Genomic DNA, 14,003 nt, shown 5'->3' with positions numbered 1-14,003 from the left:
CTTCATCTTCACGGGGACCATGCTGTGCCAACTCACTCACAGCAGCTTAGTGCATTATGAAGAGCTGTCTGCCTAACCTGTCACAGATTTAAGGCAATTTTAGCTACATTACTGTTATTGCCAAGACCTCCGGGCAATAGAAATATTTATAAGTGCAGACATGGTAGGAAAGCTTAATGAAATCCCTCAGATAAATGCTTCAGTGTCCTAGAAAAGGCAAGGTGCCAGACAATTCCTCTTGGTACTTCTTTCCTCTCATCTTTGTTTTCTGGGGGGAGTTCTGTTCATGTTCATATAAATTCAGGATAGAAAAATGCTATTGGATCACTTGCTTTGTCCCCTTAGAAACTGTTTCCTTCTCATGTAATCACTTCTAGGAAGTAACAGGTGAGTACCAGACTTACAGAGAGGTCTATTTCTTATTTTTGCAGCTTTCTAAGTAACAGTGATTGCACTGAAAACCAGTGACAGGACCACAGGATGATCCAGGTTGGAAGGGTCACACCTTTTTCTGACACAGAAATAGAAATCACTCCAATCCAGGCACAAAAGCCCATTTTCTCATTTTCTTTCTCATGGTGAAAAGGGATGTCCTGGTATCCAGTACCACACAAAGACAAATAATAGAGGGGAGTTTTTTTTAAGAGCTAACACAGCTTTTAATAATTGTGAACTGGGACCAGAACACCCTGTCCAAATGCCTCTGGGAGTGGAGGGGAAGCAACGCTGGATGAAAACTGAGAGGCTCCAGCCAAGCCCTATTGCTAACATCTGCAGCCATGTGGCTCAGATAATGGTGTGAGGATAATCACATTCATGCTGCAGGGTGTAATCTGAGCAGGGGTTACTAAAAGAATGTTTTTTCTTTGTGCTTTGGCACTGTGCAGCAGTAGGTGGCTGAGTACAGTGCCAGGGATAAGATAGCATAATTCTGGCTTATCTGTATTATGGTAGTGCCCACATCTTGCAGAGCTCTCCCCAGATTGCTCAGATGATTCAGATCCCACCGTATTGCTTGCTCATGAAAAGAATTTTTTTTTGCAAATGTGGACCTCAACACAACTCAACAAGTGGCCATGCTGGTGCTGGACAGATCTCTGCATGTAGCTGCCCTGCTCCTAGCAAAGAGTGGATTTCCATCTGCATGCTTGCAGCAAGTCTGCCAGAGTATTTGGGGCAAAGCTGGCAGATTCATTTATTCTAAACCAAGTACTACTGAGCCTGAAGCAACACAGGCACTGGAGCAAGGGTTTCTTGGCACCATTGATGTTACAAGAGTGGTAGAGTAGTGGCAGTCCTGGCCAGTATGACGTCTTCTTCAGGAAGCATATGTTAGCTGCTTTCCCCCTTTTCTTTCTTTCTGCTGATTGCTATGGATGAGCAGTTCTTACACCTCCTGGTGCCTGTATACAGCAGCCAAGCATAGGGTAAGATGTTTGAAGCAGCATTATAAAAAACCCACCTCAGTTCTCAGCAACGATGAGGCTGGTTTGCAAATCCAGATTGAGGAGGGGGTGTGGGATGGTCAGTTTGAGTCTCTTTCTAACACCATTTGTCTTCAGTTACTAAACGTGGGCTTTGGGCTGGCTAGCAATCACGTGGCTGTATTTAGCTGAGCTGCAGTTACTGTCTATCACCACAGCAAATGCAAAGTTATGCGATGCATCTTAGCAAAAGAAGATTTAGAACAATTGCTTTACCTTCCTTTAGGGCTAAGGGTAGGCACGTGGGCAGCTGCCAGGGAGAAGGTGATGTGCAGAAACCTGATTGCTCTGGTTGCAGTCAGAATAGTAATGCACGCTGCAAGCTGCCTGGAACTGCTCCAGGTACCTCATACGGGCTTGATTTTCCGGGGAAGGAGGAATTCCTGTCAGATCTGGGCCAAGACAGCTTGCCAAAAACACAGTAGCTGGTGATCACAGGGCAGGAGAGCTCAAGTCCCATAAAACGCACTCATAAACTTTCAATGCAAGGCTGCTGGCAAGGCATGAGCTGCATGAGGATTGGGTTGCGATGACATGGTGAGACAGCAGGAAACCTCCTTGGTCTTTCAATCCCTCCAGATTTGAGCGAGGCCAAGAGGACAGCTTCATCATGGAAATTGCTGATATCGCACCCCTGAGGAAGATGAGAATCAGGACAGATGCGAAGGGGATGCGCCCAGACTGGTTCCTGGAGAGGGTAATGTGCTCTGCATCACTCATTGCTGTGCATCCTGCTTGTGCTAAGCCTCCCCACGCTTGAGAAAGAGAAGAAAGGCAGTGAGCACTCGTTCAGATAATCCATCCTCTCAAGCAAAGCCTCATTTCCCTGCCTTTCTCTTTATCTAGCATGCAGGCAGATTTCTTTCTTTTCCTGCTAGTACAAGGAAAGCGTCATTTTCTTCCTGAGTTTTGAATACAGTATGTAAAATGGCACCAACTGCTTCTACTGATTGCATTTTTCCCTGGTGTCCTATCTTGCTAAAAGGCACTATGCTTGCCTTAATCTTCCCTACCCAGCCACCAGCTCCTTGTGAACAGCACTTTTGTTTGGGTGTACAGCGTAGTTTCTTTGCTATGGGCCTGATCATTGTATTGCTAGAATAGAGATAGAGTGGCATGCCAATTCCACATCATTACATGTCATTGAAGAAGGAACGTATCTCTGCTGACCTCATTTTGCATGCTTCTGGAGGCCATGTTTCTGGAGGAGATATCCTGCTGAATTTCTACAACTCAACTTCTTGACAAGAACAGGGAAAGTTCCAATGGTTCAAGGCACGACCTCAGCTCCTTTATCCTTCCTACTAGACCAAAGCTATCCTTCATTTCCCCATAAATAATGTGTTTCTAAACACTGATCCTAGGCAACCACTATTTTCCAATCCAATGATGAGCCACTGTTCACCTGCCATGTTCTACAAAGCTTCACTGCATTGCCCTGCTTTCTTAAACTTGAGCTAGCACTTTTAACTTTTTTCACAGCAGCTCTTTTGCAGCTTTCCAAAGAATTAGACCTTCAGCATATGTCTTCCAAATGGATGCCACAGACACACAATTTTTCTCCCTGTGCCTGAGGAATAACTCAGTCTGCTCTCTGCTTTGATTCAGTCATCATGGTCAATCTCTCTTTGCTACTTCCCCTGTAACTTCCCCTGAGTTTTACAGATTGTCATCATATAAAATGAACTCATCTCCAGCTTATTCATGGAGATGGATTCCAGGTCTTGCAGCCATGAATTAGCAATAGCTCAAAGGCAGGTAGCATATCCCCACGTTGTTCTCACCAGCTTTATCCAGCCATTCTAACACACAACCTGCTGGACCATCCCACCCACAAGGCTTTCCCAGAGATGTGGGCAAAAGGAGCTCTCACTTGGACACAGATGACGATTTATAGCCCTCATGTCTCTACAGAAGCAACAGGTAGGCCATAAATGCCACTGCTTGGGAAAAAGATTTTATAGGCTTTGAAAGCTGTACCCATAGTTTCTGTTTTTCTTGGAGAAACAGAAAACTCCTCTGTTGATGCATATATCCACACCCTCATGGAATGCAGAGAACTTTATTTGTTAGTTTTCATTTCCACCTTCCCTGCAAAGGTGAACACAGCATTTGCATTGCAGGCAGTGGAGCTGGGAGTGCTCTGGTGAAGGGGAGGAAGGATTTGTGTTCTCTGATTTGTATTCCAGCCTTGAAAACTTATGTCGCTTGGAGTGACATGAAAACTGATCTGAGCCCATTTCCATTTCTGTCAAAAGTGCATATTAAAGCTGCATAATGAAATACTTGTGGGGGTAGTGCTAAACCCTCAGACAGATGGTTCACAGTTAGTGCTAACTAGCACAATGAAATGAGAAGCTAGATTAAGCTATCAAACCTCTAATTAACCATTTGTTGCTCCATTTATTTACAAAATATTCTCAGTGTCGTTCTTCTACTAAAATAACAATAAAAGACCTTTTAAATTCTCTTTACTCTTTTTCTCTTTTTGTATACTGTTTGCTGGCCATAACTTATGCTACTTTTGGTTTACCAGAAATGCAAGTGCAAAAATACCAATTAAAATGCATCAATTATCAATGATGTTTCATACTGCCAAAAATTCAATTTACAAGCAGGGAGCAGTCTTTCTTTAATTTTTTAATTTTGTTAATTTTTATTTTTTTCCTATCTAGATTAAATACATTGATATTTCATTCAGAATCACAGTAAAGCGATGGAGACAAAGACTCAAATGGCACCAAAAATGGCAGTAAGATTTCAATGCTGAAGCTTAACAGCAAGAGGGAAAAAAAATTGGTCAGTGATGCTTTGGAGTAGAGTGAATACTGCTGGTTATTCTATTATTGCTACAGCTAGGTGTATCTGTCTGCCCCTGTACAGCATCTTATAGATGTGGTATCCCACTTTGCAAACAGAAAACCCCTTTGTCCAAATGTGGTTGGATTCAACCCAAACAGTTGAATTCTGCAGAGCTGGTTCCCTAGGAATTTTAATGCTACTTCATGCCGTCAAAGCCAGGGAGATAAGAAGCTGCCTTAATGAAACTCTAATTGCATTGCATTCAAACAAATAATCCTGGATATGGGAATTTGTCTCTATCCTTTTTCCTTTATTTGAAGGAGCTTAAGAAAATTCAAGACAATGCATCATAGCTGAAGCTGATTGTCACTCTTTGCCACAGTGCAAAGTCTTTTTGTTTTAGTTAGAAGACCATGATATTAAGTGAAACTAATGACATGCAACAAAACCATAACAAAAAGTGTGGCTGATTCTTTAGAGGTGAAATCAAGAATGTCCTTGTATTGGCATTAGTAGGGTGTGAATCCCTGGGCAGCTTGTTTGGTACCGCAGCTTGGAGAAGGCTGTCTGGAGGTAAATCAGACAAAGGGACATGTCAGACCTACCTGTTATCACTGTAGATGCCCCTGTTTATTGCAGCTGGTTTGGACTACATGACATTTACTGGTTCCTTCCAACTCAAACCATACTATGATTCCATGATATACAGTATACTTTTAATTTTGAGCTGGCTTGAACTTCCTGGCAGCTACAGTATTTGCTGAGCTACAAAGAAAGTTATCAACATATTATTCTTTAGCACTGCTACCACGTTTACTTTTCCTTTTTATAGGCATTCCACAGCCCATTTAAAATACACGTGTAATTAGTGATAATGTTCTACCTTAAAAGCAGGCAGGATGTCCATAGTGAATATAGATATCCTAAAGAGTAACTTCTGTGTGGTGTGAAGAAACAATATCATTTCTAAGCAGCACCTCAGTCCTCCTTGGGGTTACTTTTTTGATTCAAATCACAGCTCTGCATCTGCCTCTTCTCCCAAACTATCTAGGCCTCCTGTAATCAGCATGGAGGTTCTCCTGAGAGAGGCAGAGATTGCAGAATCACAGAATGGCCAGGGTTGGAAAGGACCCTCTATTGGAAGGAAGGTTCCCCTGTATTCAGCACTCGTGAGGCCGCACCTCGACTGCTGTGTCCAGTTTTGGGCCCCTCACTGCAAGAAAGATATTGAGGCCCTGGAACGTGTTCAAAGGAGGACAACAAAGCTGGTGAGGGGTCTGGAGCACAGGGCTGATGAGGAGAGGCTGAAGGAGCTGGGGTTGTTCAGCCTGGAGAAGAGGAGGCTCAGGGGAGACCTCATTGCTCTCTATAACTTCCTGAAGGGAGATTGTAGTGAGCTGGGGGTCGGCCTCTTCTCTCGTGTCATTAGTGATAGGACCAGGGGGAATGGCTTCAAGCTACAGCAGGGGAGATTCAGGCTGGACATGAGGAAGTATTACTTTTCAGAAAGGGTGGTCAGGCACTGGAATGGATGCCCAGGGAGGTGGTGGAATCACCGAGCCTGGAGGTGTTCAAGGAAAGGCTGGATGTTGTGTTGAGGGACATGGTTTAGTGGGAGCTATTGGTAATAGGTGAACGGTTGGACTGGGTGATCTTTTAGGTCTTTTCCAACCTTGGTGATTCTATGATTTTATGATTCTATGATTCTATGACCTCAAGGATCATGAATCTCCAACTGCCTGCCACATGCAGGCCACCAACCTCCACATTTAATGCTAGACCATGCCTAGGTCTTAATGCTAGACCATGCCTAGGCTAGATATGCCCTGAATGATGTAGAATCTCAGACTGGTTGAGTTGAAAGTGACCTTGAAGCCCATCCATTCCAACTCTCTCCCATAGGCTGGTGTTGTGGTACCCACTTAACATCTGGGAATGGCCTCAAATTTCACCAGAGTGATTCAGGTTGGATGTTAGGAAAAATTTTGTCTCTTAGTGGTCAGGCTCTGGAATGGGCTGCACAAGGATTTTGTAGAGTCACTGTCCCTGGAGGTGTTCAAAGAGAGTTGAGGTGCTGCACTAAGGAATATGGTTTAGTGGGACATGTTGGTGAGAGGTGGATGGTCCTGGAGGTCTTTTCCAATACTGATGATTCTATGATATTATGATTCTATGATCAACCAGAGAGAAAACCCCAGATGAGTGTCCTGCCCACAGAGCTGTACACCACAAAAATAACATCACTGCTGCTTCAGCTTCATCACATCCACTGCCATCTATAAAATCATTCCTTTTAACCCACAGCAGTATCTTCTTTTGAACTGCTGAAAGCTCCAGCTCAGCTCAGCTGGGGTCAACAGGAGAGCATAAGCTGGGACACTGCTGTTTGAATACAGAATCTCAGAGGTGGGTGGTGAAAGGGCATGAAGCCAGGTGTGCAGGTTGCAGAAGGAAAACTCCTGATTGGATGTAAGGAGGGAAATTTCACATCAAGACTTGTGCAGCTCTGTGATGTGGGAAATCTCTACACTTGAATGTTTTTAAAACTCATCTGTATATGGCCTTGCATTTAGCCCTGCTTGGAACTTGAAGTGGGACTAAACAGCACCATGAATCTCTTTTAACTTAATTCACCACAGTTCCATGATTCTTCCTTCCTAATATCATGTCACTCTTCTCAGACACATCTGAGCTCGTTTCCATGACCTTAGCAGAGATGTGCATTGTTTTTTGATACACTGCTTAACTTGGGTATGGTCTTTGTGTTTTTGCTAGACAGTAACACAAATGGTAGCATGCAGCCCAATCTCCTCCCTTCCCTCTAACTCCCCAGTTTAGTGGCAGTGCATTCCCAGGTTCTTGCTGTAGGCAAATGCAACACCTTCTTCTCGGTAGACTGATGCTCTGCTGACACCCATTTAAAACTGGGAAAAGCTCAAATGTTGAATATGGAAAGGTAGGTATTTTATTTGCTATTTACTGGAGTAACTCTCTTTCCTGTTCTATTCTCTATTGCAGGTTCTTATTCTGTTCTTAACACCAGAGCATCTGAGATCCTTCCACTGATACATGAGGCAGTATGAGTAATATCTGTTGCATGTTGCTTGTGCTGTCACTTTTTCACAGAGGGAAAAACATGTGAAGACTTAAATTCTGCTGGCCTAATTTGTCTTGTGTTTCTTGTTCAGGGTTGGTCTGCATTTTTCTGCAATGATTACTGTGGGTTTGTGCAGAAGAGATGAGCAAAAGACAGATAGTGTGTACTCCAGGAGAATGAATATGGCTTTTAATAATTCTTTTTTCCTTCTTCCTTCACATTAATACCACACAGGCATCCAAAAAATATCTGACTTTCCTAGAAAACAGCTTTGTCCATGTCAGAAGAGCTCATTTTTTCCTATACTTTACCCCATGCATGAGAAAGTCCAATATTATGGTGACTGTTTCCCTTGACTGTTCAACACAGCAAATACTGTCTGTAGGGGAGAGCTCTGCTGATCACCAAAGATCTGATTGCAGATTTTCAATCTATGACCAAACTCTACCCATGTTGTACCATGCTGTGCACTTCATAAATTTAATATCTGCCCTCCTGCAAACTGTATCTGATGCTTTTTCCTTGACGTTGTCTCTTTGCAGATAGTCATGAGGAACCTGACTAATCAGGAAGTGGCCACATTTACATATGGTGATTGGCTGTCAAAGGTGAAAAATGCCAAGGGAAGTCTTGTGTGTGAGATGCCAGCCATGATAAATGATGAGCAGATGATGGAGGACACCACTTATACAATTCAAGTTAAAACCAGTGATATTGGAGGTATGTCCATGGTGGATATCTAATGACTTTTCTAGTATGAAATTCGATTTCTAACAACGAAAAAAATCTCATAAATAATTGAAATTATGTAAAAAAAAGCATAATCTATCTCTACTATGATGCAACATAGCCATTTTGGCTATCTGCTCATCACAGCAGTGTCATTCTATAGGATCCATTCTTATCTAAGCAGTGGGTATGAAATATTTAGACACAAAGCCTATGCTTGACTGTTCACTACTTCCTCTGAGGAAATCTTAACCATAATCTATTTCCAGACAATGCTGAGGTGCTCAGGAGCCTCCTTTTCCTATTAGGTCAGGTCCATTGATTACATGAAATTGACAAATAGATTAATGTCAACCCAGGAGCTTGTGGGCTCTGGATTTTTGATGGCACCATCTGCTTTGTCCAAAGAGGAGAGCAATCATTCACTCTCCTTTTTAAAATGTTTTGAGACCATTTATTTCAAGCAGTGAAATAACAACCCTAAATGCATGTAGAAAACATAAATCCACATGGCTTCAAGAGACAAGAAATGGGATTTCTATGTCATTTCTTGGGATCGTTGCCTCTTTTCATGATGACTTCTGTCAGGCTGCTGAATGAAAGCCACAGCCACAAACACAACTGCCACATGCCAGATTGAGGCACATCACACATCCTCTCACCCTGGCTTTGTCTAAAATATTCACCCTGTAAGGGGATTCTGCCACACCAGTGCTCTTAACAACCCCTGATCTCTACCTGTCTCTGTTTTCACTTTTATTTTTTGATTTACCGGTAGTAATTTATGCAGCTTCTGAGGTTTGAGTGGAGAATATCAAAATTCTCCTGGCAAAGTGTCTTAGTGCTGCCTCACCATTTTCCATCTCTCTAGCTGCTCTGCCTGCTGTTTATCTGAAAAACTTAGTGAAACACTAAAGACAGAAGAGAGATTTGTTTATCTGTCTGGCAATCCACCTAACATAATGGCAGAGCTTTCTATGACCTTTTTATGAAATTCAGGCCTATCTCACAAAGGCGATAGAAATGAAAGCGAGAGGAGAAATGGGAGATGACAGCAACAGGAGACAGTTCTGCCCTTCTCATTGAATGAGAGATGAAGGGTATTAATGATGAAGCATTTTATTTCATTATGAGCAGTGACAACCAGTAGGAAGGAGCAGATTACAGAGAAGTTTCAGAGAGTCTGTTCGTGATTAGATCATAGAGAGCACTGACATCATGCTGAACTTTATCCAGCTTATCTAAAGAGGGGACAAGTCATGAACCATCTCTCCTCTTTCATCTTTGTGTATTCCATGATTGCTTCTGGTTGAACCAATTGAGGAAAAAGACCTTTTATCCTTGACGATTAGTGTAAACATGTTATATCATCTCCTGCCACACTATATATTGCCTAGGGACAGCACTGCTCCACTGTGAATAGAATCAACCATGTTTGTTCCTAAGTATAATAGTTTTCTCTGCAATAGCCTTCAACTTTCCCATCCATCAGAGGCAATAAAAAAAAAAGAAAGCATGATTTGTCTCATTTATTTGTCATTCCAAAAATTATACTCATGGTCTTAACTCCTTCAAGGCTGAATTCTGCGTGGCCAAATCATGCAGGAGTGGTTTCCTAAACACTGGGCTGCCAGCATTCTCTGGAGCATCTCCCTTCCTGCTTTTTTGTCAGGTTCAAACAGGATCAAGACTAGTAAGCTAGTCTAGATGGATTAAGTTAGAGAAAATGAATCCCATCAAAATTGTTGTACAGCAGTCATTTCTTCCCCATCATACACACAATAGCAGTCCCATTTCATTTTTTCCTTAAAAAAAAATTGGGTTACAGTTTTCAGAAGTAATTCAGCTTGGATGTTGGATAAAAGCTCCTCCTGCAAGTAGGCAGATTTCTCTTTCAAAGTTCAAAGGCTACCAGCTGTAACTCAGATGGCAGTTCTCAGAATACATACAGAAAGAGGAGGAACAACTCATTGCATCAAACACATCCCAGGTCAGATGGAGAATCTGTGGTTTAAACCAAGACCTGGATTTACTTTCTGTCTTGTAAGACAAGTAAAGAACAACATCACAACATCACAACATTTTCTTCAAGATGTGACCCACAGACATGGCTGCAGTGGATTCAGAACACATGGTGGTGCTTTCTGTTCTAAAAAAAAGACCTTTGCCTTTTGATTTCAATCTACACAGCTTTTCTGTGTTCTATATGTAAGAATCATATACATGGTAATGCAGTAAAGATTGAGAAAGAATAAACATTGCTGTCACATTTTCCAAAAATTAACGAAGCAAGAGGTTTTTATCTCTGCTGTTAAAAGATTAATTAGTATGTTGTAAGCTCAGCTACAGACTACAAATTACATAATTTAATACAATTGTCAGTTCCAAGTGCTGTATCCAAGTCTCTGTTAAGACAAAAGAAGGGCATTCTTTGGCCTCAGAAGGCTATGACTCAAATCCCCTCTGGTCAAAAATGATGCAGCTGTTCAATTGTAAAATCATAGATACTCTTATCGGAAGAGGCCTCATGCAACTTTCTCCTCCATGGTCTACTGCCAGCACTAGGTCAGATTGGCCAGTGTGAATCTTGGATGCTTCCAATATGGTGCTGCCATGACCTCCCCAGGCACCAGTTCCAGACCCAGACAATTTTACCAAGAAAGGTTTTTTTCCTAACAAACAACCATCACCTCCACAGCTCCAAATCTGTGGCTGTGGCTCTTTGGGGTGTCTGACATACACATGCCCAGCACACGACCCTGTAATCTCTATCATGAGAGATGGATATTGATGTGGCTCCAGTTTGGATATGGCTCTGGGCAGCCTGGTCTGATGGTTGGTGACCCTGCACATAGCAGGGGGGTTGAAACTAAATGAGCATTGTGGTCCTTTTCAACCCAGGCCTTTCTATGATTCTATCTCTCCCTATATGTACTCACAGGTGTCCTTGCTCACCCATGACAGCTCATCTCCCTTGGCCTGCCCTGACGGCCATGTGCTCCATCACCTTTCCATTTTGGCAAACATCTGATAGGCTCTCCCTGTTGTCTCTGCATCACCCTTGACCTGAAGACACAAAATGGCACGATGGTTCAAGTAGGGGCTGCTCAATGCTTATCAAGGAGCATAAGATGTTCCCTCCAACTGCTCATTACACTTCTCCTAGTGTAGCCCAATATGTGGCTTGCATTGAACACTAAGAGCTCACTGTCAGATCAAGTTTGTACTGAATACAAATTGTTGCTGCTATTACTTCTGGATCCTCTTAAACTTCCAATCCCCTTCACATGCAGAGCTTATTCTACCTCTGATGCAGAACTTCGCATTTCTCCTTGCTGAACTTCATGAGATCTCTGCTTGCCCAGTCCTCAAGTTTCTCAGTGTTGATCTAGATTGGAGTTCTGACATTCAGTGTGCTGCTCGCTGCCTCAGATGTAACATTACCTGCAAATCTGATGAGGATGCTGTGTCATTTTTTTAGGGTAATGACAATGAAGTTCAGTGGTGTGGACACCACTCCTGAGCCTCTGCCAGCTACGGCCTGTGCAACAGCACTGCCTTCATCCCTTCATTTATCAGTTTTTCCTACTGTTCCTAAATGTACCTAGCAGTTTCCTGGGTTTAAAAAGAAGAAAAAACAACAATGAAACAACAAAACAGGATGGTTTGGGGTGGCGAGACAGACACAAATAGGTGAACTGATTCAGCAGTTTCTGTTGGTTTTTTTTTTCCATCTTCTGCTAATTGCCTACAAGAGAAATGTCACGGCATGAGGCCTCCATAAGGTTCTTTTTGCCTGGAAGTTTTTGCTAAGAAACAGTTGGTTCTATGCTTTTTGAGATCTTGCATTAATTGGAAGCCTCCTCCATGTAAGGAAATGGAGTTTAGTTTGCTTTGTTCCTCACCTCAGCAAGATTTAGAGTCATAAAAGGTGCTGCCAGATGAATGGCGTTAATCCCTGATCCTTTCTCTTCTTTTCTAAGCCCTTCCCAGGGAACTGCTGAAAATTAACCCCAGTTTAACATAGGCAATTTTTCTTTACCTGTTCTCTGTGTGACTCTTTTCCTTCTTTTTTATTTTCTTTTTTCTCTTTTTTTCTATCACCCCCTCTTCCCCCCTTTTAGAATTTTTTCAGTCCTATAGGAAAAGCAGAGATTTTTTCCTAACTCATATATTCATGTAATTATGCTGAGGAAGAGGTGAATTTCCCTGGAAGTTCTGAGTCCTCCTGACTTTGTCTCTGCACAGTGTTTTGAATGGAGCTATGGGAAATACCGTCTGTGTGCCCAAAGTGGATTTATGACACTGCTGCATTAGGAATGGCTTGGCAGGCACTTAGGAGTTCTCAAAGCAGGGATATCCAACCAAGGGCAGCAGATGATGAGTTTCTCTGAAAGCCAGATTTGGGTTTGATGATCTCATTTCTATTTGTCAAAATTCAAGAGCCTCAATTCTGACAGAGCAATGAATATCTGCCCAGGTGGAGACAAATTCTCTGTGAATCTGCTTTCTTATGAGGGCATCAAAAATAAAAGGAAATAGGATGATAGTTTATGTTTTCTGTCAAATTTTAAATAGTGCCCTATAAAACTGCATTAATGCCTTCACTAAAATTTTTGTAAGTTCATTGTATGTAATGGTGTAGCCTTGAACTCTCAGCAGTCAAGAAAATTGACTACATATCTCTTTTCTTCTGCAACATGTGTGGACAGTAGTGGACATGAATTACAATATCAAGTAAATAAGGACTGACTTAGAAGTGCATCTTTTCCAAGCATGTACATGAGGAAGCATTTTTTTTTTCCTTTGATTCAACTTCAAGAATATTTTGAGAAACAGGATCATAGAAAGAAGGCTTGTGGGAACGGAAGAAGGGCTGCAGGATGACACAGCATTTTGACTGTTAATCTGTATTTTGCTTTCAAATCCATTAGGAGCAAATATTCATGTTGATAACAGCACGATGTCCATACCTTGAATGCAAGTCAAAGTATTTCAGCTGTGTTTGTGTTCCAGTTGCCTTTGATGCCTCCATTTCTGGGCATTTGGAGGCTGGTTCCAGCCTGTGTGGCAGGGCATCTCATGACCACATGCCTTGCTATATGTTGCAGGAGCTGGCACCGATGCCAACGTTTCCTTGATTCTGTTTGGGGAGAATGGAGACAGTGGGACCCTTGCTCTGAAGGAGTCCAACAAGTCTAACAAGTTTGAGAGGAACCAGATGGATGAATTCAACTTCCCTGACATGCTGAGCCTGGGAGATCTCTGCAAAGTGCGAATATGGCATGACAACAAAGGTCAGGGTGGTGAGGTGTGGGGTGCAAAGGGACAACGACTGGTACAACCTACCAGGAGGGCAGCTCCCTCTGTAGCCATGGGGCAGTTTGAGGATGATTCCCAGCTCTGCTGCAGCCTGAGTAACCCAAGGGTCATACTGGGACCTTGTGGCCCAGTTTGCCTGGACACCTTGCCTTCATGCAGGAGGTTCAGTGGGCTGATGGTTGGATTTGATGACCTTAGTGGCCTTTTCCAGTCTTAATGGATGTATGAGAGGGAATGGTGGTGGTGGGCTGATGGCTGGATTTGATGATCATGGTTGTCTTTTCCAACCTTAATGATTCTATGATTCCATGATTCTGTCCTTGTGTGTTTCTGCTCTAACATTTCCCCAGTTCAGCAGTGCTGCAGCTTAGAGAGTGATATCGCCTCTGAAGCACAGGCATACCAGCACAGCAGCTCTATTAATGAAACAGTTTTGTCACAGGCCACTCTGGCACCTTCCTAGCAATTTAATCAACCTGACACCAACACACAGGGTAATGCAGCCTGGCATAGGATGGTGAGCTGTATAAGATGGAAATGAAGATCTGTGTCTGTCTTTATTAAAATCA

At 42.6% G+C, this 14,003-nt stretch overlaps 1 protein-coding gene across 1 annotated transcript in view; it reads left to right on the top strand.

The window, feature by feature from the left end:
* Window positions 1-14,003, top strand: part of LOXHD1 (lipoxygenase homology PLAT domains 1) — a 60,660-nt gene that overhangs the window by 30,720 nt on the left and 15,937 nt on the right. The window contains exons 12-14 of the mRNA XM_052670005.1: window positions 2,064-2,181; window positions 7,926-8,103; window positions 13,224-13,409. Of these exons, the coding sequence (XP_052525965.1) occupies window positions 2,064-2,181; window positions 7,926-8,103; window positions 13,224-13,409 (482 nt within the window). The remainder of the gene's footprint in view (window positions 1-2,063; window positions 2,182-7,925; window positions 8,104-13,223; window positions 13,410-14,003) is intronic.

Source organism: Tympanuchus pallidicinctus, unplaced genomic scaffold, assembly GCF_026119805.1.
Source record: "Tympanuchus pallidicinctus isolate F22 unplaced genomic scaffold, pur_lepc_1.0 scaffold9, whole genome shotgun sequence".
Taxonomy (NCBI): domain Eukaryota; kingdom Metazoa; phylum Chordata; class Aves; order Galliformes; family Phasianidae; genus Tympanuchus; species Tympanuchus pallidicinctus.
Note: the sequence above shows the minus strand (reverse complement) of the source record. Positions and strands in the feature narration are given on the sequence as shown.